Source organism: Stegostoma tigrinum, chromosome 31 (genome assembly GCF_030684315.1).
Source record: "Stegostoma tigrinum isolate sSteTig4 chromosome 31, sSteTig4.hap1, whole genome shotgun sequence".
Lineage (NCBI taxonomy): Eukaryota > Metazoa > Chordata > Chondrichthyes > Orectolobiformes > Stegostomatidae > Stegostoma > Stegostoma tigrinum.
In genome coordinates this window covers 24,692,899-24,720,006 of record NC_081384.1, presented here as the reverse complement: position 1 = coordinate 24,720,006, position 27,108 = coordinate 24,692,899, and the positions used below count along the sequence as shown (strand labels likewise).

The window sequence follows — 27,108 nt, the reverse complement described above, 5'->3', positions numbered from 1 at the left end:
CTCCCTGTTTGCTTTTTTTTTCACAGTTCGGGATTGCAAGTGAACTGTTCTTCAAGCTAACAATCATTATATTATCAATAAATGCCAGGCTTAGAACAAAATCCACCAGCCACTCGAATCTAGCATTTTAATAGGCATAATAATAAATTCACATAGCTCAGAAAGGTATTAAGTGCAGAGTAGACTGGAATTTTGTCTTTAGTGACACCTATTAATAGCCTTATGTAAGATCTAAAATCAATATGTTCTTGTTACTCCCTAATCTCTTCACAATATTCCTAATAAGAGACATCAGGTAGCTGAGATCCTGAGTGAAGTCATTCAGTTTACAATAATCTGCACAGAACCACATGACCTTGTAACTCTTGGGAATATTCATCACTGGCAATGACCATCACCACTGAAATGATTACATTTCTTCCAGGATTTCAAGTGAGATCCGGCAACACAAATCTTGATTTTGAAAACAATCATCACTTGTGACACAAAACCTTGTCATATATTTATCTTATTTTATCTGGAAACTGACAAATGAATACCAAATTCCTGCCATTTTCCTGGCATTTAACAAAAGTTACATAAAATCTGAAAATGGTGGGAGAATACAGGGACTACAAAGAAAGATGGTTCTATCTAGATTTGAGGTTACCAATGCAATTGAAAATATTATTGGAGAAGAAGTTAACTTAATTGATAAAAAGAGAAATGACTTGCATCTATACAGTACTTAACATTGTCTTGGGACATCCACCAATGTATTGCTTTGAACAGAAGTTACTGGTGTACCATAGGCTACTCTCGCAATCAACTTGGAAGTATGCATGCAGCAATGTGCACAAATAGTGAGATAACGTTAAGCAGTGTTGGTACAGAGCTAAATATTGCTCAGGACGCTAGAATTTCCCTGTTAATGTTTGAAAAGGAAAACAAATTTGTGACAGGTACTGTAGGCAAATTTAATGGAATTTCAAAGATTTGAGAAATACGCTATCTGTTTTTCTTCAATAACAATACACCGTACAATTCTTCTTATCAACTGAAAGATGCTCCTCAATTTTTTTTTCGGGTAGATGTCTATTGTACAGATCACTACTGATCATTTTTTCAGCAAAGCTTCTACACATCAAGATTCAGAACTGAATGGCCATTTAGCAGAGTTTAGTAAATGATAGTCAAATATTCAATGTTCATGAAAACTGTCAATTTTTTTGTGAAATAAAATGTTTAATTCAGCTTCCAGAAATGCTTCAATCAGACACCAAAATCAAATCTCTTTTTGCTAAATTAATGAAATCATCTAATAGTCTTTCTTTGATTTGAATTACTATGTCTACTCAAGTAATCAAGCATTTACTTTAATGCCAATTTATCCCCACCATCTTCTTTTATGGAAGATAGTTAGAAAGTAAATATATTAGATCTCTCTGATTTAATGCCCTCAAGCAGAGAGTCTGTGGAGTCAAAATGTACTGTATCCCTTGATGTGGAAATATCTTTGGATTATTTGGAAAGTAAATCTGTTTTATGTTTTACAGTGTAGAGTTTAACAGGAGCATTTTTAAACATTTTTTGAGAGATTGTCATTTATTCAGAAACTTATCTCTATACTCACAGTATAGATTGCTCCATAATATGCAGTGGTATAGGCTTGAAGTATCTTTTCTTAAGAGTAATGAAAAAGAGTTAAACAGTGTTTAATTCGCATGCTTTTGGACTGTAAACCAGGCCATGAGAAGGGAAATGCAAACTGATGGGAGCATCATCACCTGCACGTTCCCCTTCAAGTCAGACTCTATCCTGACTTGGAAAGGTACAGTTGTTCCTTCACTATCACTGGGTTAAAATCCTGGAGTTGCTTTTCTAAAAGCACCAGGTGTGCACTATGCCTCTTGGATTGGAGAAGTTCGAGAAAGCAGCTACCCATTACTCATTCAAGAGCATTTGAAATGGGCAATAAATGCTGCCCTGTCCAGTGACACCCACAACCCATGAATAAATAAAACAAGGCTAAGCAGAAACTGAGCATTGAGTCTGGAGATTTTGTGACATCATTTTAGCCCATTTAACACTCAAGCCATGAAAGGATTCTCTCCATTTATATTTTCACTCATAAAAGGAGTTTGTTTGGGCACAGACATCCACTTAGTGTACACTCAATGCATCGCTGGTACTCGTACTTCTGATGGAGGCTTGGGACTGAGGGACCTATTATAGTTCACTGGACCGTTCCACCTGAAGTTTACATTTGATGCATCAATATATCTTTTACCAGCAAAGAGATGCAAGCTTAGAAAATACACTATATGAAGCTAGAAGAAGGGTCCAGATCCAAAACGTCAGCTTTCCTGCTTCTTTGATGCTGCTTGGCCTGCTGTGTTCATCCAGCTCTACACCTTGTCATCTCAGATTCTCCAGCATCTGCAGTTCCAACTATCTCAATTCGATAATATGTTTTCTTTAAAGCTAAGTCTATCTTATGACAATTAAGATTAAATGCACATGTGTAGACTAAGCTTCAAGTTGAGCTGAGCCAAATCACACCGGGCTAAGAAAATAATTAAGAGCATTTATTGTTGGAATGTGCTAGATGTTGAAAGTACCATCCAACTAATTAAAAGAAGGCAGTAAATGGACAACAGGAATTTCGTACATATCCCTGCTAGCTTCATAGTCCAAACTGATTTTCTACATGCTTGTGTTTCATTACATAATGAATAATGAAAATAAACGGTGCATGGCCTGTGATTCTCACTGAAGGTGATATAGATTAGTAATATTAAGTATCAGCTGGGAGGAGCTCTTGTGGCACAGTGACAGTATCCCTATTTTTGAGTCAGGAGACTGGGGCTTGAGTCCTACCTGCTCCAGAGGTGCGTAATAGTAGGGGTGGCACTGCTGCCTGACAGCAGCTTGGACCCAGGTTTGAATTCAGAAACTAAAGTTCAGCATAATTTCTCAAATACAATATAATTTAGCTGCCGTGTTGATCAACTGCACTTGCAAGGATAACTTTTATGTGGCTCATATGGTTCCAGTGTAAATCTGATTTTGTTTTAATTTCGCTAAGATTAAAAAGATTCATAATTGGATGTTAAATGTGTATCTGATGTGTGAGTAGTGACTAGAGTGCAATTGTTTGTTTCGAGAGTAAATGTACACAAAAAATACTTTCAGGTGCTGCCACAGAGTGATCAAGAATTGAGAAAGGATATCTGGGAATATAAAGTTGTTGGATTGAGGTATGGCATGTAAATACAAGTATATAATTGCATAAATGTAATGATACTGGAGAGATAGGAAGAGCTGTTAACGTGGTGTGTGGCATGAGTATCACAGCAAAACAGAAACGGGAGGCATACATTATAAATTGTAAAGAGCATGGAAACTGAATGGTACTGAAGCATTGCAACAGTAAGAGAAGAGATGCTAATCACTGTAAAATGAGGCTACAAGCTATAGGACTGAAACAGAAACAAGGATCTGGAGATGGACTGAAGAAAAGTTGACTGGTGTTGTGTGTGATAGGAAAAAATGTTGGATGTATGCATTCATTTTTGGAATAGGGAAATGTAAGCTGGATGTACATGGTTCAGAGTAGCAGATTCTATTGTAATTCTAATTTGGAATATACTTCTCTGGCGTGGAAATTTAAAGTTAGGGATTGAGGTTATCTTTGAAGTAGAAAAACAGATTTCCTCTGGATTTGAATAGTTCCAGTTTGTCACATTTCATTTTGGTTGATTGTACGTTATTTATAATCTAGACTTAAAAAATTGCCTCTGGGAACAGGTAGCATTTTGAGACAGTCGTGAATATGGCATTGTAAATGAGTTATGACCAAAGCATTTGACTTACATCACCATAATCCGGTTGAAAAAATAAAATAAACCTCTTATCTTTGGATCCCAGGTTTATTTTATAGCAGTGATTTCTGAGAAAAAGCAAAAGTACGTTTAATGAGAATTAATTTTCACTGCCAAATATTGCAGCATGATCCATACGTTTGGTTAGTGACATAACTGTATTACAGAACTCGGCATAAAACTGCCTGCAGGTTGGCAATGTTGCCCACCAGGCGGGTGAAGTGATAGTGTTCACAAAGCTGGTAAAGACACTGTCTTTGATACTAAGTTCTCAGTGTAATAATTCTTCACCTGGTTGGCGTGTACTATTGAATGAAAGCAAAATATTGCAGATGCTGGAAATCTGAAACAAACACAGAGAATGCTGGAGAAACTCAGCAAGTCTGGCAACATACATGGAGAAAGAAACAGAGTTAATGTTTTGAATCTGGTCTGACTCCTCTTCAATGAAAGATGCTTCTTCACTGTTTGCCCAAGTTTGTAATGCCTGTCAATGGAAGACTTGCATTTATTTAGCACCTTTGACATCTTCAGAAAGTGGCGAGATATTTTAGGTGAGGTCTTGTGATATTGATTGAGGGAGAAGTATTGGCCAGGACACCAAGGATAACATCCTTGCTCATCCTTGAATTACGCTATAAAATGGTTTGTGTTCAACTGAGATTTCAAGCGTGGCTTTGCTTCCATCTGGAAGGCGATACCTCCAATAAAACAGGGTTTTCTCTGAACTGCAGTGGAGTTTAAATCTTGATTATATGATGGGGAGACAGGCACAAAATGTGCAAACTCCACACAGAAAGTTGCCTAATGTGGAGTTGAAATCAGGTCCCTGGCTCTGTGAGGCAGCAGTGAGAGCCACTGTGCCACCCCACTGTGAGGTAACACGCTTTGGTGAAACAAACAAAGACAAGACATATACAATTAAAAGTAGGGCCCCTGGGTAGTGTTGTAGAACAGACAGGCCTTGGGATTCAAATACATCATTCTTTGAAGTTTGTATCCTATTTGGAGAGGGTGTTTAAGAAGGCATTCAGCACATGTACCTTTGTTGTTCAAGCCCTTGAGTATAGAATTGGGAAGTCATGTTGAGGTTGTACAGGGCGTTGGTGAGACCTCTTCTGGAGTATGGTGTCCAGTTCTGGTCTCCCTTATATAGGAAAGATATTAGTAAGCTGGAGAGGATTCAGAAGAGATTATTAGGAAAGTGCTGGGAATGGAGGGTTTGATTTGTAACGAGAGGCTGGATAGGCTGGGACATTTTTCACTGGAGCATAGGAGGTTGAGGGGGGACCTTATAAGGGTTTATAAAATCATGGGGGGTATAGATAAAGTGAATGGCAGGTGTCTTTTCCCTTGAGTGTGGGATTTCAAGACTGGGGAACATAATTTTAAGGTGAGAAGGGAAAGATTTAAAAAAGACGTATGGGGCAAATTTTTATACACAGAGTGATTCGTGTGTAGGATGAACTTCCAGAGGAAGTGGTGGATACACAGTTACAACATTTAAAAGACTTTTGTATAAGTACATGAATAAGAAATGTTTTGAGGGATGTGTGTCCAGTGCAAGCAGGTGGGACTAGTTTAGTTTGGGATTATGATCAGCATGGGCTGGTTGGACCAAAGGGTCTGTTTCTGTGCCATATGACTCAATAAGTCCAGGTACGATTTCTGTAAACCTATGTAGTACTTCTTCCAAACCTAAAATGTCATCCCTGAGTTGTGGTGCCCAGATCTGCTCCCAGTACTGCAAATGGGTCTAGCCAACATTTCGTGTAATTACAACATGATGTCTGAATCCTTATCCTTCAGTCCTCAAGAAGGTAAAGGTCAACATTCTATTAGTTTTTCTGATTATTTTCTGCACCTGTTTGTGATTCTTCAAAGATCTGTGCACTTGACCCTCTCAGGTCCAAAATGGATTATCTCACACTTACTTACATTGAACACCATCTGCCATAGTTTTGCCCATTCACCCAGCCTATCAATATACCTCTGTAAGTTTATACTATCATCAACAAAGTTTACAATGCTGCCTAAATTTCTGTCATCAGCAAATTTGGATTATATGACTTTCTATTCCATGATTCAAGTCATTGGTAAATAATGTAAATGATGTGAATGAGAACCAGATGTTTTGTCTTGATGCAGGAAGGTGAATATTGGTCAGAATACCAAGAATAATTCCCAAACTTTCCTTTGATTAATTCTTTTAGGCCCAGCTGAGGCCTTGATTTAATATCTCATCTCAAAAACGTCATCTCAGACAATGTAACACTCCTTTAGTATTGCACAGGAGCATCAACTTAGATTGCGAGCTTAGAGACAAAATGATTTGAACAAATATCAAACATTTACTTTTAATATTTTAAAACCAAAGTGACTCCATTTATCTTTTATGCATCATTACAAAGTGCTTTCCATTTTTGGCAATGCATCTTTAATTACTCCCTTGTTTATATTTCATAATATGGACTTTGATTTTTTTTAGTTTTCTGCCTGCAAATATGAAAGATTACCTCTGAACATGGAAAAATACAGCTATTAAGTAAGTGAGCATATTTCTCATCCCACCATATAGAATGTCAAATTGAAAACCTCCAATCGTCTTTGACTACAATGATCCAAACTTCTTCCCATGTTTTTCCCCATTGAACTTCAAAAGGCTAAAATCTAACTTTCTTGAACCGTCGTTACGTTGGGACAAAATGTTCACAATTCATTCTTACTGTGCAGCATCCCTAATAGATCAAACAACCTTGTATTCAAAGATTGATAGATTAAGTACAACAGTTGACTCCAGTGTCTCATACTCCACCTAAAATATCTAAAGGAGTTTTCAACAGCAGCTTTGAGGAAGGTTGGCACAGCTGCAAAATGGAACTGACAGTTCGAAATGTATTTTGAACAGGTGAACACAAGACAATTACACTGCAAGTAGAGTGGGATGTGTGTCTATAAATTTGACTGTACATATGGTGATTATACATTTATTATGCTGGTAAAGGTGAACCATACAATACACACAAACGTGAAGTAGAAATAAATGTTGATGATATTAGAATTATTTTCCAGGCAGCATCTACCGAGAGAAAGAGTATGAATTCTCTCTGGCAAAACAAAATCTCAATCTACCTCAATTTCTCCATGACCTAGATTGGAGACTTTTAAACAATAATTTCTGGATGGTGATTAACAATCGACTGGTTAAAATAAAACCAAAGTATCTGTGTGAAATTAATTTTGAAGCAATAAGCTACTCCTGGGACGTGTGCACAGGTGTTGTTGTAAAAATAGGGTTTGTTTTGAAATTATTATTGGAGGAGTGAAATTTTAAAAATGAAGTTATAGAACCAAGAGGATTTGTGCTCTCACTAGATATGTATACGTGACTGTCATTATCAGTTTTAATTAAAAATGAGCGATAATTAATAAACCAATCTGATATTTACACTTGCTGAAAGTCAGAGTGAGTCCACTAGAGGTCATACTGTATACACTAATTGCTTGCACAAGTTAGCACAATTTTCATCCAAAAGGATTGAAGCTGGAGCATGTGACCTTGTAGAGACACCATTCTGTTGGCATCTGAGTAAGAATAATTTTACAATCAGTAAACAATCACTAAGAAAATAAATCAGCGTCATCCCTGGACACAGAGGTCATCTGCTGCCTCCTGAAGCGAAGGGAAAGAGGAATTATTTTAAATACATCTTCTTAAATGTTTCTTTTTCTTAAAAAGAAACTAAATATTTGCCTTATAATCTTTCAGCTGGGCAGAAAATCCATAACGGATAGGGGACAATTCAATTTAGTTGAAGCTGCTAATCAGGCAGCAGTTTAACTTTACAAGAATTTGTAATTTTATTGACTATTTTGCAATAAATTACTTAAAAGTTGGCCGTCTAAACATTGAAATCTTTTGTCTCTTTCCTGTCACAAATAAAATGATACAAGGTTCACTTTCTACTGAAAGGCTGTATCAGGAGTTTTTCATTTCACAATAGAGATGCAAGCAGAGGATTTCCTGTGTTTTTTCAAGGTCACTTAATTTGTGTAACTACAAAATGTATTGAGATCTGACTAGCACTGCTTTGGGAGAGGACAGGGAGAGTGGATAAATAGCATATCGAAGTCAATGGCACAAAACAGCAGTTGCTCTGAATTTTGGGAACCCACTGATTGTGATCAAGCCTTCACCAATTGGCCTGGATCTTTCAAGGTTTTTAAAAAGCCTACAGATAGAAGAATCATAGCCTTATTTGACATAACTGTTCATATAACATTGAAGGAATTGTGCCACAAGTTTCCTGTCTTTGTCTTACTGGGTAAACACTTCTCCACCAGCAGCTGTCCAGTCACTTGAGTTCAGGTGGCAGATCAAGGTAGTGTGGTGTATTTAAGCAGGTCATAAGTAACTTTGATGGAAAACAATTTAATACCTTGACAAAATTTATCAAGGCAAGTGCTTGTTCAAGTTACCATTTACTTTGGAATGTTCACACAAGATGTTTGCTAATTCTTAATGAACCTTCTGGTGCTTCCAAGCATACCTCTCGCCAGGTGTTTTTTTTCATGAGTTGCACATTCCAAGCAAAATTTACTGTGATGCTGTATAGTGCCATTAGATAAAAACTTCCAACAGCCATTTGTGTGTAGCCTGTTCCTGTGGTTTTATTATGAGACATACAGAATTGATAGACATAACACAGACATGACTCAGGAAAACAGCACTATGTCAATCTTTTTCCAACAATGTATAGAACATACATATAATCAACCAAATAGGTTAAAAACAGGCAGGTTTAGCCGCCAAACTGTATCCTTTAACTCATTAGGAGGAAAAATCTCTGTGAAATCTTGTGATGTCATTTTCTTGAGTCTGTTTGAGAGGAACATGCAATTGAACTACAGATATTTCTTCTATAACTGTGTTTCATTAAGGCAAATTGGCTGTAATATCATTGATGAATTGTGGACTCTGTTTGGATAGCAATTTCCTTATATCACAATTTTCTATGGTAATTTTCTATTGTGCAAGGTCACACAAGAATGTAACTATTGTGTTATAGGAGAAATACCTGCATCAGCATCTCCAAACACAGATCATCAATTTTCTATTATTCTTTATATTGGTAGACAGCTAACATATATGCAACATAATATGATGTGTCCTGTGAAACATCTACAAGGGAATGCGTAAATGATAACGATAAATATTTCTTCCCATTGTCTTTCCAAAGATCTAAAGTTGGTGTAGCATTCAGCATACACAATGTCACTTCTGCACTTGCAGCACACATCAGTCCAGAGGGTCACAGACAGGCCTTCTCCAGCTTCGGTTGCTGAGTTATGGAAATGGTGTTATTAGGAGCTATCTATAACAAAATGTTACTTTCTGGGCATCATTAATTCATTAAATCTCGCAAGAGACTGTAAAACTGCAGACGCACTGTAACGTCTTACGTGAAGGATGTGCACTACTTATGTTTTTACTGTCCTGAATGGCCATTTCTGAGATCCATCCTAGACATTCTTTGTGTATTTTATTAATTCCTAGAATGTGATCATTACTGACCATACAGAACTCATTACCCATCCCCAATTGCATTAGAGAAAATGGTGTTGAGCCATCTTGCTTGAATCTCTGCAGTCTCTCGAGTGTCTGGCATACCCACAGTACAATTAAAGAGAGGATTCTGAAACAGTGACTTAGAAAAGGCAAAGGTCAAATTTGCTTGCCAGGAGTGAATGTGACTTGGAGGAGTGCTTGCCGATGGTAGTGTTTCCATACATCTTCTACTCTTTCATTCCAGTGAAAGGTGGAGGTCATTAGTTTGGAAAGTGCTTTCAAAGAACTTAATGAGTTACATAATTTAGATGGTATACACCACAGTCATAGTAATGAAAGAAGTAAATGCTTGCACAGGTGGCAGAGCTGATGATCAAGTGGCCTTCTGTGTTGTGAAGGTACCAAGCTCCTTGAGTGTTATTGCCGAGTGATTCGTTCATTTTGGTAACCATTGTAGATGGTCCTTTGTAGATACCGATGTGGGTTTGGGAGTGAGGCAATGAATTATTGACCATAGGAAAACTAACCACTGACTTGGTCTTAAGCCATCCTAACTACGTGATTTGTCCAATTTAACGTTTGGTCAGTGGGAACACCAGTTTGTTGATGGTGGGGGATTTAGCAATGACAATCTGATTGAAAGTTAAGGGGAAATGTTTATCTTTTTGGAGATTGTCATGTCCTGGTACTTGACTGAAGTGAACGTTACATGTCAGTTATAAAGTGAAACCTAAATGCTATCCAGGACTAACTGCATATAATTAAGGATTATGTCATCATCTGTAGACTGTGCAATGTTCAGCAAAAATATCCACTTTCTGACTGCACGATGGAGGGTGGGTCATTGATAAAGCAGCTGCCCTGAGATGTCACAGTGAAACAACTTTAAGTACAGCCATTAGGGAATCTGATGCCACTTAGATTTTCCAATGTTCATAAGTTAATGTTGTCTGGATTCTCCATGCTGGGAAGTCCTGGAAGAGGTATATGAAATAGAAACAGCTAATCGAGCCCATTCTGTTTATCAATACAATCATGGCTTTGACTTCAATTTCAACTTCTTACACATTCTCCATATCCCTGATCCCAGATCAAGAGACTGTCTTTATCAGCCTTAATTATATCCGATGATGCAGTTTCAACAACTCTTTGGGATAAAAAGTTCCAAAGATTTACAATCCTCAGAGTGAAGGCAATTCCCCTCATTTCAGTTCTAAGTGATCAACTTTTTACCCTGAGACTGTTACACTCCAGTGTTTTATATCTTCCAACCAGGCAAAATAGCCTGTCTGTGTCAGTTCTGTCAAGCCTGTTCAGGATTTTGGAGGTTTCACTGAAATCAGCTATCATTTTTCTTAACACCAAAAATTATTGGCTAATTTACTCTGCATCTCATCATGGGACAACACTCTTATCAAGAGTAAGAAGCTGTCTAGTTACCACTTCCAGTGCACAACATACTGATATGGGGCTTCAGCAATGTCATCGCAGCCTTACAGTCCAGTAAAGCCAGCACTAACACCATCAGGACTCTTTCCAGTCAGGAGAGGTGTAGCAGGAATTAGCACCGATAACTGTGCACTGATCGAGATGATATACACATATAGCACCCAGGAAGCATACCTCAAATGATCCATGCTACCTAGTATGAGACATGACACTGGCAGTGACAGGGATAACTTGCCACCTTGTGAAATTTTGTAGAGATTCATCATTGTGCCATTATATATTCCCCATCCAACTGCTGATCATCGTATGAGATAAGACCAAGAGAATCATTATCATGCCGTTGGAGAAACACGTGCTTAAAATCTGGAAACTTAAGGTAAAAAAAATATATATGGTGCTAGTTGAGAAATGCGTAATTTTGTGTGTCATGTTCATTTGGTGTACATTTCACGACGAATGTACAAGCATGGGTAGCATGTGAGAAAAAATTGAGGACAATAGATTAATGCACCATATTCATTCAGCAGTGACTGTGTTTGCAGTATCTCTCATATTTAGTTGGAATTGTTGCCCATTCAATGTCATTAGGTTTATCTTTCTCAGATGCAGCTAATACCTGTTTGGCTTCAGGCTGATTTGAATGCAAAAAACAATCTCCCCCTGAGCCATTTTCTGTTATTCTTCTGAATTTTCAGAAATATGCAGCATAATATATGATATCATTATCATTTTAAGGTCCCTTTTGGGATTAATACTGAGGATCTGTGGAAATTTTAGAGAGTAAAATATGCTTTGCAACATGTATCTGCTCTCCCTGTGCCCTTCATGATTCATTACATTGTTTTAATTGCAAATTTTAGACTTTGAACATAATTATATAATATCCCTAGTGGCCCAAATTTGAGCTTGCTGGTGCAGGAATTCCTGTAAAAAATGTTAGGGCTGTGAGCTGGTGGAGAATATGTTGTTTCCTTGTGTGTGCTCGGCCTCCAACAAACCTCATAATATGATGGCCACATAAAGCCTGGGTACTAAAACAATGGGAGTCCTTTACACAAGTGATGAAAAGAGTAAGTATAGTCATGAGTTTCATCTGTGTAGCTCTGCACTCATGGGTAGCCATTCATCTTGAAAAAGTAAGTACTGCTGTAATGTTACAACTTCTGTTTTAAGTTCCTTTGTGCTGTCATGCATACTGTGCTGCACTGCAGACTGGTGATCCAAAACCCCATCCATTAGCATAGGGAGAATTGTCACAGATATGTAAGAGGTCATAAATGTAGCTTCATGATGTACCAGAGCTCCAAAATTGCTTCTTTGGTGAACTCTTTGGAAATTCCTGAGTAATGATGTTACACTTCCTCTTTGGATATACATGAAGTTGCAGAACAGGTGCACCTATCCTTGTCATTCTATAGCTTCTTGAGAACAAACAAAATTCTAAAAGAACGCCCATTCAATACAGAAGCCAAGTCCTTGATAAGATAAGAAATAGGTGCAGAATTAGGCTATTTAGACCATTGAGTCTGATTCACCATTCAATCATGGCTGATAAGTTTCTCCATCCCATTCTCCTACCCTCTCCACATAAACCTTGATCTCTTTACCAATTAAGAACCTATCTATCTCTGCGTATCTATCAATCTTAAAACTGTAAGCTCAGGTATTGTGGGACTTGGGTTTTACAGTCACTGATAAATAATGGCTGTCATTACAGATGTTGAAAAGAACTGTCCACAAAAATCCCGGACTGTGATATAGATTTCCTCTTTACTGAAATTATAAGAATCTGGCACCAAGTCAAGGGATCAGGCATTCAGAGAAAGTTATTTCAGTAAGGAGGATTAGCAACCAATCACATTGAAGAATTCATTCAGCTAGCAAACTGAGATAAAGGATATTGATTATTCTTCATTTTATATGAATTTTCAGTTACCTCAGTTTTTATATAATCTTTCACAGAACTGGGCATTGCTAAATAGCCTAGCATTTGTTATCAATCCCTGATTGCACTTGAGAAGTTGATGGCAAGCCATCTTAAACTCCTACAGACCACGGAGAATGCTGTTACGGAAGAACTTCCAGGATTTTAACTCAGCTATAGTGAAGGAATGGTGATGTAATTCTAAGTCAGAATGGAATATGGGGTTTGGGCAAGCTTTCCAATTGGCAATGTTCAATATATCCACTACCTTTGAAGAGGTCACATATTTGAAAGATTCTATTGAGGAGCCTTGGTGAGCTGCTGTATTGACTAATTGGCAAGATAGAGTATTGTGCAGAATAATGTCATTCCTCTAACTGATATGATAGTTTATGGATACCTGGTTCCTAGCCTTGTTTCACACCTGATGGCAACAATGGCCTTCAAAGTATATAGCCAATCAATTGTGTCTTTCCAAAGAAGAGAAATGCCTAGGGTCCATTCTAGATTGTGGCTAATTACTGCCAAAGAATGTGACAATACATGAGATTAAGGTAGAAGATGAAATACCATGAAAAACCTCTGTTCTCCAGGATTTTGTCCCAGTTGATTTGTGAGTTTGTTCAGTAGTCTAAACCTCATACCTCATCCCCAACTCACTCTTCATGGCTCCTCAAACCCTCAATGCCAACTCAAGAATTATATCCAACTCCATGGCCTCCATAAACTTCATGCAACCTCCACTCACACAGTATGGGTAGATCTCAGGAAGGACAAGGGGATGAGAAAAACACAAGTTTATAATTTAATATATCTTTCAGTCATAAATGATAATGAAAAAGCTCCCACTTATAAAAATCCATTCAAAGTTTTTAAATCTTTTCAAATGTTTAAGCTTTTAGAAACAATTGTTTTCTTCAGTGGTCATATCAAAGATGGTTAATCCTTTAATAGCTTCTTTAAGTATTGATCACATTGTGAACTCAGAAGTTCCTGTCGAGACATTTGTAATTTTTAAGATTCAGGCAAGCATTCATAATAGTATATCATTGCTGGGGAAGTGACAACATAGAGAACTATTGAAATCACATGACTAGATGTTACTTTTATTCCCTAACCTAAGTTTGACAATCAAAACAACATATTAGAGGGTTTTTAAAAATGTCACCAATAGCTATCGCCTTTTGCTAAGTTTAAAGAGCTTGAAATTTACTTTTTAAAAAAACTTCAGACCATAACAGATATACAGAACCTATGTGCCCTTCAAGAACATTTATTCTGTAAATTTATTGTTCTTGCTGTATACATTATATCATGGAGATTTGCAAAGTTTACATTAGTTTCATTCTGTGCAACATGCTTCACTCAAAGTAGTCAAAGACAGAACAAATGAAAACTAAAATGCTCACGTGTGGGTTAAGACTTTTAGACCTGACAAAACTGGGCCTGGTTTGAACTCAGCAATGAGTTCCATCAGCCATTGAATTTGGGTTTCCATCTTGTTGGAATAATGTCCCACACCTTTTCCTCTACCAGCAAAAATTAGATCTGTTGGAAAGAGAGAAATGAGACTTCCACATCTGGGTCTTGCCCTCAATTTTTAAATGTGTACCTAGCACACAAAAACACAGGCCAAAGTCTCTGTCTTGTGCAGATTCACATTTTCATTAGCTGCTTAATTATTTCCAATGTACTTGCCAATGACATTGTTTAAAAATATGACAAGGGTTTAGATTCTAATTACACATTTCAACATTAGTAACAATGAATCATCATGAATCAATAAAAATAATGTTCTTTTGTCATTGCTGCATTCCGCAACCCTGTTGTATTTATTTTTAATTGAATAGGTGTAAGATGACATTTTTTCCACAGTATAACTCAGTATAACACAAATATTAACTGAAATTGAACAAGGATTATTTTTGAAATTACTTGTTAATTTTAACTTTGTCTATTGATAAAATTATTTGTGCATTGCCCATTTGTACAACTCAGAAGTAACTATTATTGAGCTTCAGAAGGAATTGCAACTCAAAGGATATTCTGTTGATTATCTACTAAGTGTTGCTATGCCACGGTACCCCCATCCAACAAGTTCCGTTCTTGTTGTACGACAATATTCAGATCCACAAGAAAAGTCATGTTACTTTCATTGTATTGAGCAGACTGACCACTGATTCAACCTGTTCCACCAACTGTATGAACAAATGGTCTGTGTAAATATCACAAAGAATTGGATAAAGTTAAGTTTTCCAAGATCTAAGATCCAAGATCCTTTCTGCCTACACTGAATGTGTGCCAGGTTGGTAACAAAGATCTGTACTTGCTATTCATGATTTGTTACTTTTTTAAAGTTCCAGTTCGAGAGGAAAACTGGCAAAAGTGTAATCTGCTTTTGGCTGCACAGCCAATAATGTGAACATGTGATCTCTTACCTTTGAGGTCTTGAACATGTTTTTCCCTTGCTAGCCATTTCCATACCAATGTCAGGTACCTTCTTTTGCTATGAATTATGATAAAAATAATGGCACACACCAAATGATTTACACTGTCATTTGTACATTCTCACACTTTTATATCTCATCTATTGGTAAATCATACTGCTGCACCTTAGGTGCTGTAGTCCCTTTGCTCCAGCTGGCAATAATCAAATCATTGCCTTTCGACATGACAGCCATTATGCTCCCAGTGAGCATTCACTAGTCTGGCTTTCTGATTACCAACAAAACCATCAGATCTCCATGACATACAAGACAGTGATTTCTGTTGTGAGACGTTGACAGTCTTTACAAGGGGCACAGTGTAAGGGCAAGTTTATACTTGAACTCATTGCCTTAACTAAACCATTGTCCAAAAATGATAATTCTGTGACCTCTCAGCTTTGATTAACTACAAGCAAACTCTATGATCAGACTGGCCTGGCCGTGTAAGCAAACTAGGGCACCAGGCTTTAAAGAATGCTATTTTGAATACAAAGCAAATAAGGGTAATTTCCTATACTTCTTATATTTTACTATATTGAATGGAGGCCATTGGCAAAATCATGGTTTGTGTAAGGACCTTGGGCCATTCCTGTTTGTGATATCCCTGGGGCTGCCTGCTGCTTTTTGTTAGCTGGTATTCTGTGCAAGAATTGCTTGTTACAACCATGTTTCTTCCTCATGCACATTGACAGTTAAACTGAAAGCAACATAAAGTAAGATGATTTCTGGCACTGATATTACGGAGAACAAGCAGCTATAAAACAGTGACGGAAACAGCCACAGGAATATATGTAATATCAGCCCTTGCTAACACTGCACCTCTCCACAGTGAATTTCTGCAGCTTATTGCACAAATTGAGCAGCTGCTGCCATCAGCTGTCTGCACAGGCCTCAGGGTGCCTGAGCAAGGGGAACATGAGCAAGTCCACACTCAGTTAACCACTTGACTATTTGTTTGATAAAGCACAAGTTTGAGGATTTCCTTCCACGGAGTATGATTAAACTGCTTTTAAGATAGATCTAATACCTAGTAGCTATTCATTATATTTTAATCAAATATATGGATTTCATTGTTGAAAGTAGTTTTTTATATATACAATAAAATCCCTATACATTTAGCACATATAACCTGTAACTCTCATCTTACTTCAAGAGGTATACGAACAGTCAAAGTTTATTAATATCATCCCATTTTTGTAGAACTGCATATTCTTTCATAGATTCGTACAGTGCAGAAAAGACCCTTTGGCCCATTGAGTCTGCACCAGTAGAAATACCACTAAAGATGCACTAATCCCAATTTTCTGTACTTGTCCCACATCCTTGAATGTAATGATATTTGAAGTGATCATCCGAATATTTTTTTCTGGCCTCCAGTACTTTCTCAGACAATGCATTCCAAATTACCCCCACCTGTTGTGTGATTTTTTTTTCCAAATCCCCGTTGAATCTCCTGCCCCTTACCCTAAGACTGTACCCTGTTGTAATTGACCCTTCAATCAAGGGGAATGGCTGTTTTCTATTCACCCTGTCCCTACCCCTCATAATCTTGAACACCTCAATCATGTGTCCCCTCAGTCTTCTCTGCTCTAGAGAAAACAATCCAAGCCTCTCCGTATAGCTCAATTTCTCCATCCCAGGCAAAATCCTGGTGAACCTGTTCTGTACCCTGTCTTGTGCTATCATACTGTTCCTGTAGTGAGGTGACCAGAATTGCACACAGTACTCCAGCTGTGGCCTGACCAATGCTGTGCACAACACCAACGTTACCTCCTTGCTCTTATACTCTATGCCACAACTGACAAAAGCAAGTGTCCCATATGCCTTCTTAACCAACCTATTTACATGCTCTGCTGATTTCAAGGATCTGTGAATAATTACCCCAAAATCTTCGACTCCATTTCAGCGACGTTACACGATATCTGCTAGTAAAGATTGTGAAGCACAGATCCTCTAAGTGTAACAATTCATGTAATGCAGCACCTTCCAGTCTTTTTCTTAAAAATCAAACTTTTCTGTAACATTCTGTCACAATTTTAACCAATTTCTTTGCAATTGAGTGGGTTGTATAGCTTTATGCCATCATAATTTCTTTTAGCTATTGAACAATGTGCATTTATTTTATTCAAAAAGACCAGAAGGCTCTTTTAATCCATCCATTCATACAGGTAATATTCAAATTGATTATTCTGTCACTTTTTCTAAGAAGTTGAATAGGAATTTAGACAAAGCAGATCAAAAGAAAGATAGAAAAACTATTTTTATATAGCCTTTGTCAAGACCGTTGGACTTCTTAAAGTATTTTACAGTCAATTATATACCTTTGATGTGTAGTCCCTGCTGTAATGTTGAAAACAGCCATGTGTACATAGCCAATTCCTACCATTAGCAATCTGATAATAACAGATCATGTGTCTTCGTATAGTCAGTTGAGGAGAGCTCCACTGCTCCTGCTCAAACTAGTGCCATGGAATTTCTTACATCACCCTAACAGGGCTGATGGATCCTTATTCAAAATATGGTATTTTCACAGCGCAATACTGCAACAGTGCAGCACACTTTGTACTGCACTGGAGTGTCAGTTTCAACTCTTGTGCTTAACTCCTAGAGTCAAACTAGAGCATAGCGATTTGATAACGCCCTCAAATTAATAGTAATAATTTGCGTAGGAAGGCCAGAATCTAGGTAGAGGCTTCTGGTTCCACTAGGCCTCTGATCCTTTCTTCAAGTTGCCACACTCTGCCAGAAATGAGTTTTTTCCTATTAATACATCATCAGAAGAATGGAGACAGTTTGGATGATATTATTCACGAATCTTCTGCTAGACTTTGTGTCATCCCCAATCCTTGGTGCTATCATTGCTGAGGGCAGTTGACCAGTATTGCAAAATAGTCGTCTGTATCTCAGCCAGTAACACCCACCCCCATCCTGACTCAAGCTTTTGAACTGAAGCCAACAGCCGGGGATGGCACAATGTGGTGCCCCAAGATTTTCTTGCCGAATTTTTTTTCTCATTATGGAACACTTCAAAACCGCATGCGCAATTAACTCTTTAAGAATTCTATGGGGCACTTTTTGTTGAGTAAAGATGGCATAAATGGTCAAACTCAACAACTTATTTCCAAGAACATAAACTGAACTTAAAGCAGCAAGCTGCTGATAACTAGGAATGCAATGGGTCGTTGCTACAGACTGGAGGAAATGACTGATGATTTGGATCACCATGCAGACAGACAGACTGGTGATTGTAAACAAGCAAAGTGAATTGGGTCCACTTCCCTCCCCTCTCTCAAAAGATTTACCTAAGAGCACATATTCATAAAACTGCCAACTCTGAGCATCACGCTCAATATTGACAGACCACTGTGGTGAAGAAAACAGAGTTAACATTTCGGGTCTGGTGACCGGTTCTGAGGAAGGGTCACCAGACTCGAAACGTTAACTCTGTTTTCTCCTCCACAGATGCTGCCAGACCTGCTGAGCATTTCCAGCAACTTTGTTTTTGTTCTTGATTTACAGCATCCGTAGTTCTTTCGGTTCTTATTGACAGACCACTTCCTTGCAAATAATCCTGTAGCTGAGGAACCCATTTCACAGTGCTTTTAAACCATACACACCTCCATGCAACATGTACTTGTTTCTCAGTAGAGGTTTTCCAAGGTTTCAAAACCCAAAAATACCAAACAATTCAGGTTGGTGGGGACAGTGTCCTCATACCACGGAACCTCATTTGATTGTTCTCAAACACTAGAATAGTTTTTTTCACACGAGAATCGTGTTTTTTTTTAAAGAATAGAGTAACAGGAATGGTTCAGTCAGTCCTTTCAGTTGTATCATGGTTGAAACATGCCTCACCACTATTTACCCACCGTAGTTCTTTATCCCTTGAAACTTTTACTTTAAAAGAAAATTCTGTCTTAAAACCATGAAATGGCCTGGCATTCACAGTCTTTGTGTTTGGAAGACAGAATTCCAGAATTTTAATGTCATTTGTGTGTAAAACAGTTTACTGATTTCCCTCATAAAATGGTCTGAGTCAAATCTTACACTTATATCATGTTATTCTTGATTATGCTTATTTAGTTTATTTGCATCTATTCTATTATATTCTTTTCACATGTTGAAAACCGTGTAAATATCATTCACCTTTCTTCTATGGCTGAAAGAATATGAACAAAGCTTAATTCAATGCTTTTAAGCTGTAGTATCATTTTGATGAATCTGCATAGCAGGCAGCCTTAACAAGGCCAATATGTCAATTCTGAGGTGTGAAGCTCAAAACTGAATACAGGACTCCATTACTGCAGAACTTCCTCTCATTTGTAAACCAGCCTCTTTGAGATAAAGATCAACATTCCTTTACCTTTTTAACTGCTTATTGTACTTGCCCCCTTGTTTCAAATAATTTGTACACTTGAATTTGCAAATCTGTCTACACCTCCACAATTCCTTATTTCTCACCATTTTAGAAAATACTCCAATTTATTTTGCTGAGATTTAAATTGAATGGCTTCACAATTCCTCCCATTAAACACCATCAGCTATTGTTTCTCCCAGACACTCTCCAGTCCCTGTGAAACTTGCCATGCACTTCTCTGCTATATAATCTCTCTCTAAACCCCATGCCACATTAAAATAGTGATAAACAACTTTTTACTTATTAATACATGTCACTTAATAAACATGATGAAAGGTTGATCACATCACAAGGAACACCACTTGACACATCCTGCAGATCCGGGCATATAACTTTGTTCTCACTCTCCATGTCTGACTTCCCAATTTAGTCGAAGTACACTATGTTACTAACCAGAATTGTGAATTGTTATGATTGAACTTTGCCTTGGTTTGCCTGCGGCATTTACAACACAAATTGTTTACAATGCAGTAGTGACAATAACATTGTCAGATTACAAACCAAAGTATTCCAGTCGTGTAGTTATTACAATTGCAGCCCGATGTTTATTCTGATGCATTTGCACCTGCACAAAGATGCTCATACCTCCTATCCCCTATGTGCTTGCAGCTGTAGATTGAAATAGATATTACAGTCACAGGCTATGAAAATCTATGAGTAAATTGTTAGTATTGTGCCCATGAATCCCATTCACCCAGTCATCTTTGGAGAATTTGCGGATTCAAATGGAGGACTGATGTAGGAAGTAGGAACTGCTGATGCTGGAGAATCTGAGATAACAAAGCGTAGAGCTGGATGAATGCAGCAGGCCAAGCAGCATCTTAGGAGCAGGAAAGCTTACATTTTGGGCCTAGAAGGGCCTGGGTCTAGGCCCAAAATGTCAGCTTTCCTGCTCCTGTGATGCTGCTTGGCCTGCTGTGTTCATACAGCTCTACACCTTGTTGTCACTGACATACGGCAGATGGGTGCAAAGCCCATTGCTGAAAGACACCTGCCCATGATTGGAAAATCCATTAGGAGAAGGGACGTTACTCAACCATTTTTCAGGCTCCATGCAAACTTCCCCGGACTCTCAGAGAGAAGTATGATTTGAGAATTGCAATATTCTTTCAGTGACTGGTGACTGCACTGTTGATTTATAACACCTTTGTGTGGGAAATACTGGATGATAGAAAGAAATCAAAACATATAACCATGTTTTGTTTTGTTCCAGCCAATGCTACACAGGAAGGATATGTTTCAAATTAAAATAAAGCTTGGAGAATTGGTTAATTTCTAAGCTACCAGGCAGCAGAAACCTCTTTCACACAATTGAAACTTGGCCTGACCGAAAGTGTCAATTATTTATGAAAGAACGGCTTGTGTGGTCAGCTTGGTGAGAGAATCTTGGTTTTAATATTTCAGGTGTGGTCTAAGCAAGTGAAGTAAAATAGTATAAACTGAGCAAGTTCAGGGATGATAAAATTGTTCATACATTCGAGAAATGCTTGTGTTATAAATGAGATGGCTGATGGAAAACCAGGGGAATGATCAGAGAAAATAAATGATCATTATTTCTGAAGATTTGAATTGGAGACATTCAGTCAAATGTGGCAAATGCACTTTAAAAATAGCTTTGCTGTCCAATACAAGACTAAGAACAGCTGGATTATGGTAGAAGCAGATGAAAAATAAGTATACGTGTATGCAAAATAAATTGTCATGATGACAGCCTTCATCTCAGGTTTCAGCTAAATCTAAATTAAGTGTCAATTTGAAGAAAGTGTCATAATGTGTGATGTGACTCAATCACAAAAATATCAGTGATCTCAAACACTATATATACCATACAGTAGACCAGAAGATCCGTGCTTTTCCCCTTCCCATCTAGATGGAATTGCACATTCTGAGGTTATGAGTCAGGCAGCACACAGTCTCTCGCTCAATTAAGCTTTCTCTAAATGACAGCTTATGGCCAATGAAACTGCCCCTTGCCCACTATTTATAGAATTGTTCAACACAGAAGGAGGCCATTCAGCCCAGCATGCCTGCACTCGTTCTTTAAAAGAGTACTCAATTAGTCTCACTGCCCTGCTGTTTCCCCATTGTCATATAATTTCTTCCTTTTCAAGCATGCATCTGACTTTCTGTATAAAATTACAATCGACTCTGATTCCAAGACTCTTCCACAGTTTTATATTGTAACAACCATTCTGATTATTCACTTGCAGCACTCAGGTGGTGTACGCGCATTACATTATGCTTCATCACTTCTGCCTTTAACTTTGTTTGTAACCCTGTAATAGAGTAATTCACACGCACACCGTGATGAAGCTAGAAATAAAAGGAAGCCATCATTGTGGCAGTTCTCTATCACATTTTGACTATTTTTGTTCAGCACGACAAGGTTTGAAAAAGAAGCAGATGAGCTGATTCTGAGATGCAGAGCCATGTGAGCAATAGAAAAAGGGCCATTGAGCAAATTCTATACTTTAAGCAGTTACTTACCCCATAAGATCGATTAGGGGACCTACAGTCTCAATATAGCTCTGTAAATCTTCTAAAGCTACCAACCTCACAACTTTGAGTTGGAGGAATTAAATATTGATACTCAAATTCTTGAGTAGTGATAGCTTGTTTTATGCTTTTGACAGCAACAGCTGTATTATATCAAACACAGAAAACAGGTAAGTTTGAGCATCAATAGATTCATTTGAATCCATACAGGATTCTTGACAGTGGCCTACAAATTTTAATATGGATCAGAGACTTAATTTCCAAATTGGAATAAGAATTACCCATATCTTTATGCCCTGGAAATATCTAGGAACCCTTGAATCCAGCAGCTTAGTTGATCATCAAAGAAACTGCACCCCCTTTTTCAAAAGAGTCTGTATTTTCTAGTTTTCATATCCAGCAGACATTTGGAAAGCTATTGCGAACGGTTAAGTATATAAGCTATCTGAGGGAGTAAGGTAAGAGGTGGGTAGACAGTAAGGTGCCAAATTGATAGGGTGCCAGATGAATGGAGTAGTGTTTCAAGGATGTTGTGGATTTGGTTGGGAAAGGTATCAGGTCCAATGAGAGAGATTGTTGAGTCAGAAGGGGTGATGTTGGGTAGGAATAACAAAGCGTGGAGCTGGATGAACACAGCAGGCCAAGCAGCATCTTAGGAGAACAAGCTTCAAAGTGATTTTGAAGCTTTTGTGCTCCTCTGATGCTGCTTGGCCTACTGTGTTCATCCAGCTCCACGCTTTGTTATTTTGGATTCTGCAGCATCTGCAGTTCCCGTTATCTCTGATGTTCGGTAGGCTTTGGTTGGGGGCTGTGGCAGTGCAATGTGTACATGCAGTCACTTCAGTTTGGGGTTGGGGTTGACTTGAATTGAGGCTGATATGCTCAGGTGGGATGTGGTAGGATTGGGCTTGGTGGGGTGACAGCAGTGTTGTCAGTTTCGGAGGGTAGCGCTGGTGTTGGTGGAATCAGTTCCTACGTGGGTCAGTTTGGTCTGAGTGAGTGTTCTAATGGGTATGGGGTATAGTGCCTGGGAGTTGGGGATATCAGATGCTTGTAGGGTGCAGTTCAAGGGGCAGGGAGCAGTTTAAAGAAGAGCACATTTCTCGTCAGATGCAAACCACAGCCTTTTGTAGAGTCCAAGTGACCAGTGGGGGACTTAATGACACAGATTTGCGCACATAACCGCAAATACAGTAGCAAATCAAGGAAACAAGGGGCATGGAGGGGTTCAATTTAATAGTTGACCAGCAGTGAGTTCTTCATCCTCTAAACCTGCTTGGGTGTGGTTTACAAATGAGTTGGAATGCAGTGAAAGCTCCCACTGTTAAGGACTTCTGGGGACGACCGGGAGATGCCCATTGGAATTCACTTTCCGCTATTTTGCTTTTAGAGACCACAAGTAACTTCAATCGACGTTGCTGGACGGATTTTCAGGCCATCGGAAGGTCGGGGCCAACACTGAATGTGTTTTGCGCTCGCACTTAGGGTTAACGTGGGAACGTTGTGGATGAGATTTGGCCATTTGAAGCAGTTTAAAGAAGTGCACATTTCTCATCAGATGCAAACCACAGCCTTTTGTAGAGTCCAAGTGACCAGTGGGGGACTTAATGACACAGTTTTGGAGGAGAGTGATTGTTAATGTCAAACAGTTTTACTTTAAAGATGTTAGCAGGCAAAGACTTTTTTTTATCCTGAGCACAGATCTACAGAAAAGCCTCGGGTGAGAATCTATAACACAGAGCTGAGATTTGGGGAAGGAGAGCGGCTGGCTCTATCCCAAAACAAGTCTACTACTTGCCCAACTGTGGACAGTGCATATAGCCTTAGGAGGAGTAATGCGAAATCCTGCCAAGCTGCTTGAACATCCACACTCTTAAAACAAAATTCACTGGGATGCTGCTGACGGTCGTTCTGTTGGTAGATGATGGGAGTCAAATTATATGAGGGATTCGTGAGGGCCCGTGTCTCCATTAAAAATCTAAACTCAACTTTTAATTACAAAAATATACTTCACTCGTTAAAAAACTGCGCACATAACCGCAAATACAGTTCGGTTCTGCACAGTAGCAAATCAAGGAAACAAACAAACAATGGAGTTTGACTCTATCCAGACAAACCAAACGGCTCATCCAGCTTCACACTTTGCTACCTTGGATTCTCTGGCATCTCTTACACATTCCGGATTGTATTTACATGCCTTTGAGGCACCAGGGGATAACAATCGGTGCGGGGCGCCTTTCTGCTCCTGAGTTGAGAGAATGCAAGTTGGGAGAGGATTGTGGTTGTCCTATGGCAGCTGCGGCTGGAGACCCCTCGGGCTGGGGGGGTGGGGTGGAGGGGTGCAAGAGGTACAGCTGGGGATGGAGGGGGAGCGGTGTAGCCGGGCCTGGGGAGAGAGAGAGACGTGTACCTGGGGGTAGGGAAGAGAGACCTGTACTTGGGGTTTGAGGGGAAAGAGAGAGCTGTACGTGAGGGTTGGAGGAAGAGAGACCTGTATCTAATTGGGGGGATGGTGGGGGGAGGGGCGGGATAGAAAGAGAGAGAGAGAGAGAGAGACCTGTACCTAGGGGTGGGGGGGGGGGGTTGGGTGGAGAGAGACCTGTGCCTAGGGCTTGGGGGTAGGGGGAGAGAGATCTGTACGTGAGGGTTGTTGGAGGAGAGAGAGTTGTATCTGAGGGTTTGTAGGTGGGGTTGGAGAGACCCGTACCCGGGGGTAGGGGCTGTTGTGAGACTGGGAACTCGCCCCATTCAGCGGGACGAGCCAGGCGCTTCTTGCAGACAGTACACAGGACCCACATCTCACCGCCATCTCCAGGAACGGCGATCAAACTCGTTTAATTCCTGCCCCAAGGAAAGGCACAGGAAGTGTTAGGCAGCGAAAGGGTTAACACGACCGGAGCCTTGCTTCTTTAAAAAGAATTGCCTTGGCTCTGAATTAATTATTAGCCACTGCCAGCCGATTGGCGAGGGCGCTCCGTGCCCTTTCTGACAATTGGCTGATGCCAACCTCCACCCCCAAACCTTTTTACACATTTGCCTGGCACCTAGCTCCTTCATTACAACGGGATCTTCAAAGTGACGGAGAACCGCACCTCGGGGCCGGGGAAATGGAAGAGTGCACTAGGCATGGAAACGAGTGAAGCCAGTTTCCACCTCCCTCCCTCCGTATCTCGCCCCCCACTCCCGCTGTCAGTGAGGTGCTGCTGAGTGGGGAACAAGCAGCGAACGCAGGGCAGGGCAGCGTCGGCTCTGTGAGCGCCAAGTTGTCATGATGAAGACAGCAAGCTGCACAGAGCACGGACAGGAAGCCAAGTGTGGAGACAGGGAACCGCTCATCACTTTAGGAATCTATCAAAGTGCAAACCGAGGGCTGCGATGGAGGGAAGGGAGTGTGCACTGAGTTTAGACCCGCGGTTTGAAGCAGCATGGATTGCACTGGATGCGAGGCAGTTTCTGTGCCTTTAGAGTCAGCGGCATGAGTCCGTGTGAGTACATGTCCATCTGTGTGTGTGAGAGAGAGACAGAGCACAGAGATGTATGTTAGAGTGTGGGAGTGTACGGGTGTGTTGGTGGGTGAGTGTGTGTATGTGTGTGTGACTGCGTGTGACAGAACAGAGACCGTATGTTAGAGTATGGGACTGTACGTGTGTGTTGTTGGGTGTCTGAATGTGTATGTACGAGACTGTGTGGGAGTGTATCTGAGTGTGTGTGAGAGAGAGAGACTGTGACAGAGAGAGAGAGAGACTGTGTGTGTTAGAGTGTGGGAGTGTATGTGTGTGTGTGTGTGTTGGTGAGTGTATCTGAGTGTGTGTGAGAGAGAGAGACTGTGTGTATGAGAGACGGTAGAGTATTTACCAACCGGACACAGTTAAGATCTCAGACTCAGTTGCAGAGCCGTTGATTCAAGTTGATGAAATACAAAAGGGAATTTCTTCTCTTCCAGATGGAGCCCGCACGTCTATAACAGTAAAGCTGACCGTCCGTTCGGAGAAAAGTTGTAGCGGAAGACCGCTGCCAACGCACCCCTCCGGGGGGGCTGCTCACCTTCATCCTCGCAGAGGCTCCTGCACCCGGAGGGGGTATTTTTGATGCTGTAGTTTCCCACCCCCGCCCCCAAACCTTCCCCTCTCTGCCGAGCCCCCAGTGGACTGGATGTGGGCAAGCGGCTCTGCCTTGTGCCCTTGTGGAAGTTGCGGCGATCGGAGTGACCCACTGGCGAGTGATGGCCTTGGAAGGTGCCCAGGGAGCCAGAGGGGGCCGTGCCCACCCGGAGAGATTGGCAGCAGGCCGGGGCCAAGGCGGGCCCCAGGGCATGAGAAAGATCACCGCCGCCTTTGTGAAGCAGGCGAAAATCCACGGGGTGAAGTATGTCTGCTCCCAGCACCACTCCCTGCACCACCGGGTCGTCTGGTTCCTGGCTTTTTGCACCTCGCTGGGTTTCCTGATCTCCTGGTCATCCAACCGGTTCCTGTACCTGCTCTCATTCCCGTCTCACACTCGCTTCCACATGGAGTGGACCAAGGAGTTGAACTTCCCCGCCCTCACCATCTGTAACAACAACCCGATCCGTTTCTACCAGCTGACCAAAAGTGACCTGTACTACGCGGGCCAGTGGTTGGGGCTACTCACTGAGAACCGAACCGCCCGGCCCCTGGTCATTGAGCTCATTAAAGAGGAGAGGCAGCAGTGGTTTCAGAAACTTTCCGATTTCCGCCTCTTCCTGCCGCCCCGCACTTTCGAGGGCATCAGCCTGGATTTCATGGACCGCTTGGGTCACCAGTTAGATGACATGCTGCTGTCCTGCAAATACCGAGGGGATATGTGTGGGCCGCAGAACTTTACCTCAGTGAGTCTCTCGCCATTTTGTCCTTTTTTTTTCCTCTCTTAAAAATCCCAACTCTTCT

General features: G+C 40.1%; 1 protein-coding gene across 10 annotated transcripts in view; it reads left to right on the top strand.

Moving 5' to 3' along the window:
* LOC125466230 (acid-sensing ion channel 2-like) overlaps window positions 1-27,108 on the top strand; it is a 1,220,788-nt gene that overhangs the window by 718,579 nt on the left and 475,101 nt on the right. For 5 of the 10 annotated variants that reach the window (XR_009442831.1, XR_009442830.1, XR_009442829.1 and 2 more), the window contains exons 1-2: window positions 25,156-25,689; window positions 26,148-27,050. The exons of 1 other annotated variant lie outside the window; for it this stretch is intronic. Coding sequence is in view for 5 of the 9 variants with exons in the window: in XM_048560488.2 (XP_048416445.1) it covers window positions 26,427-27,050 (624 nt within the window). In the remaining 4 variants the exon portion in view is untranslated. Of the gene's footprint in view, window positions 1-25,153; window positions 25,690-26,147; window positions 27,051-27,108 lie in introns of those variants that run through there. 4 more of the 10 variants (XM_048560492.2, XM_048560493.2, XR_007250410.2 and 1 more) reach the window with 2 other exon arrangements.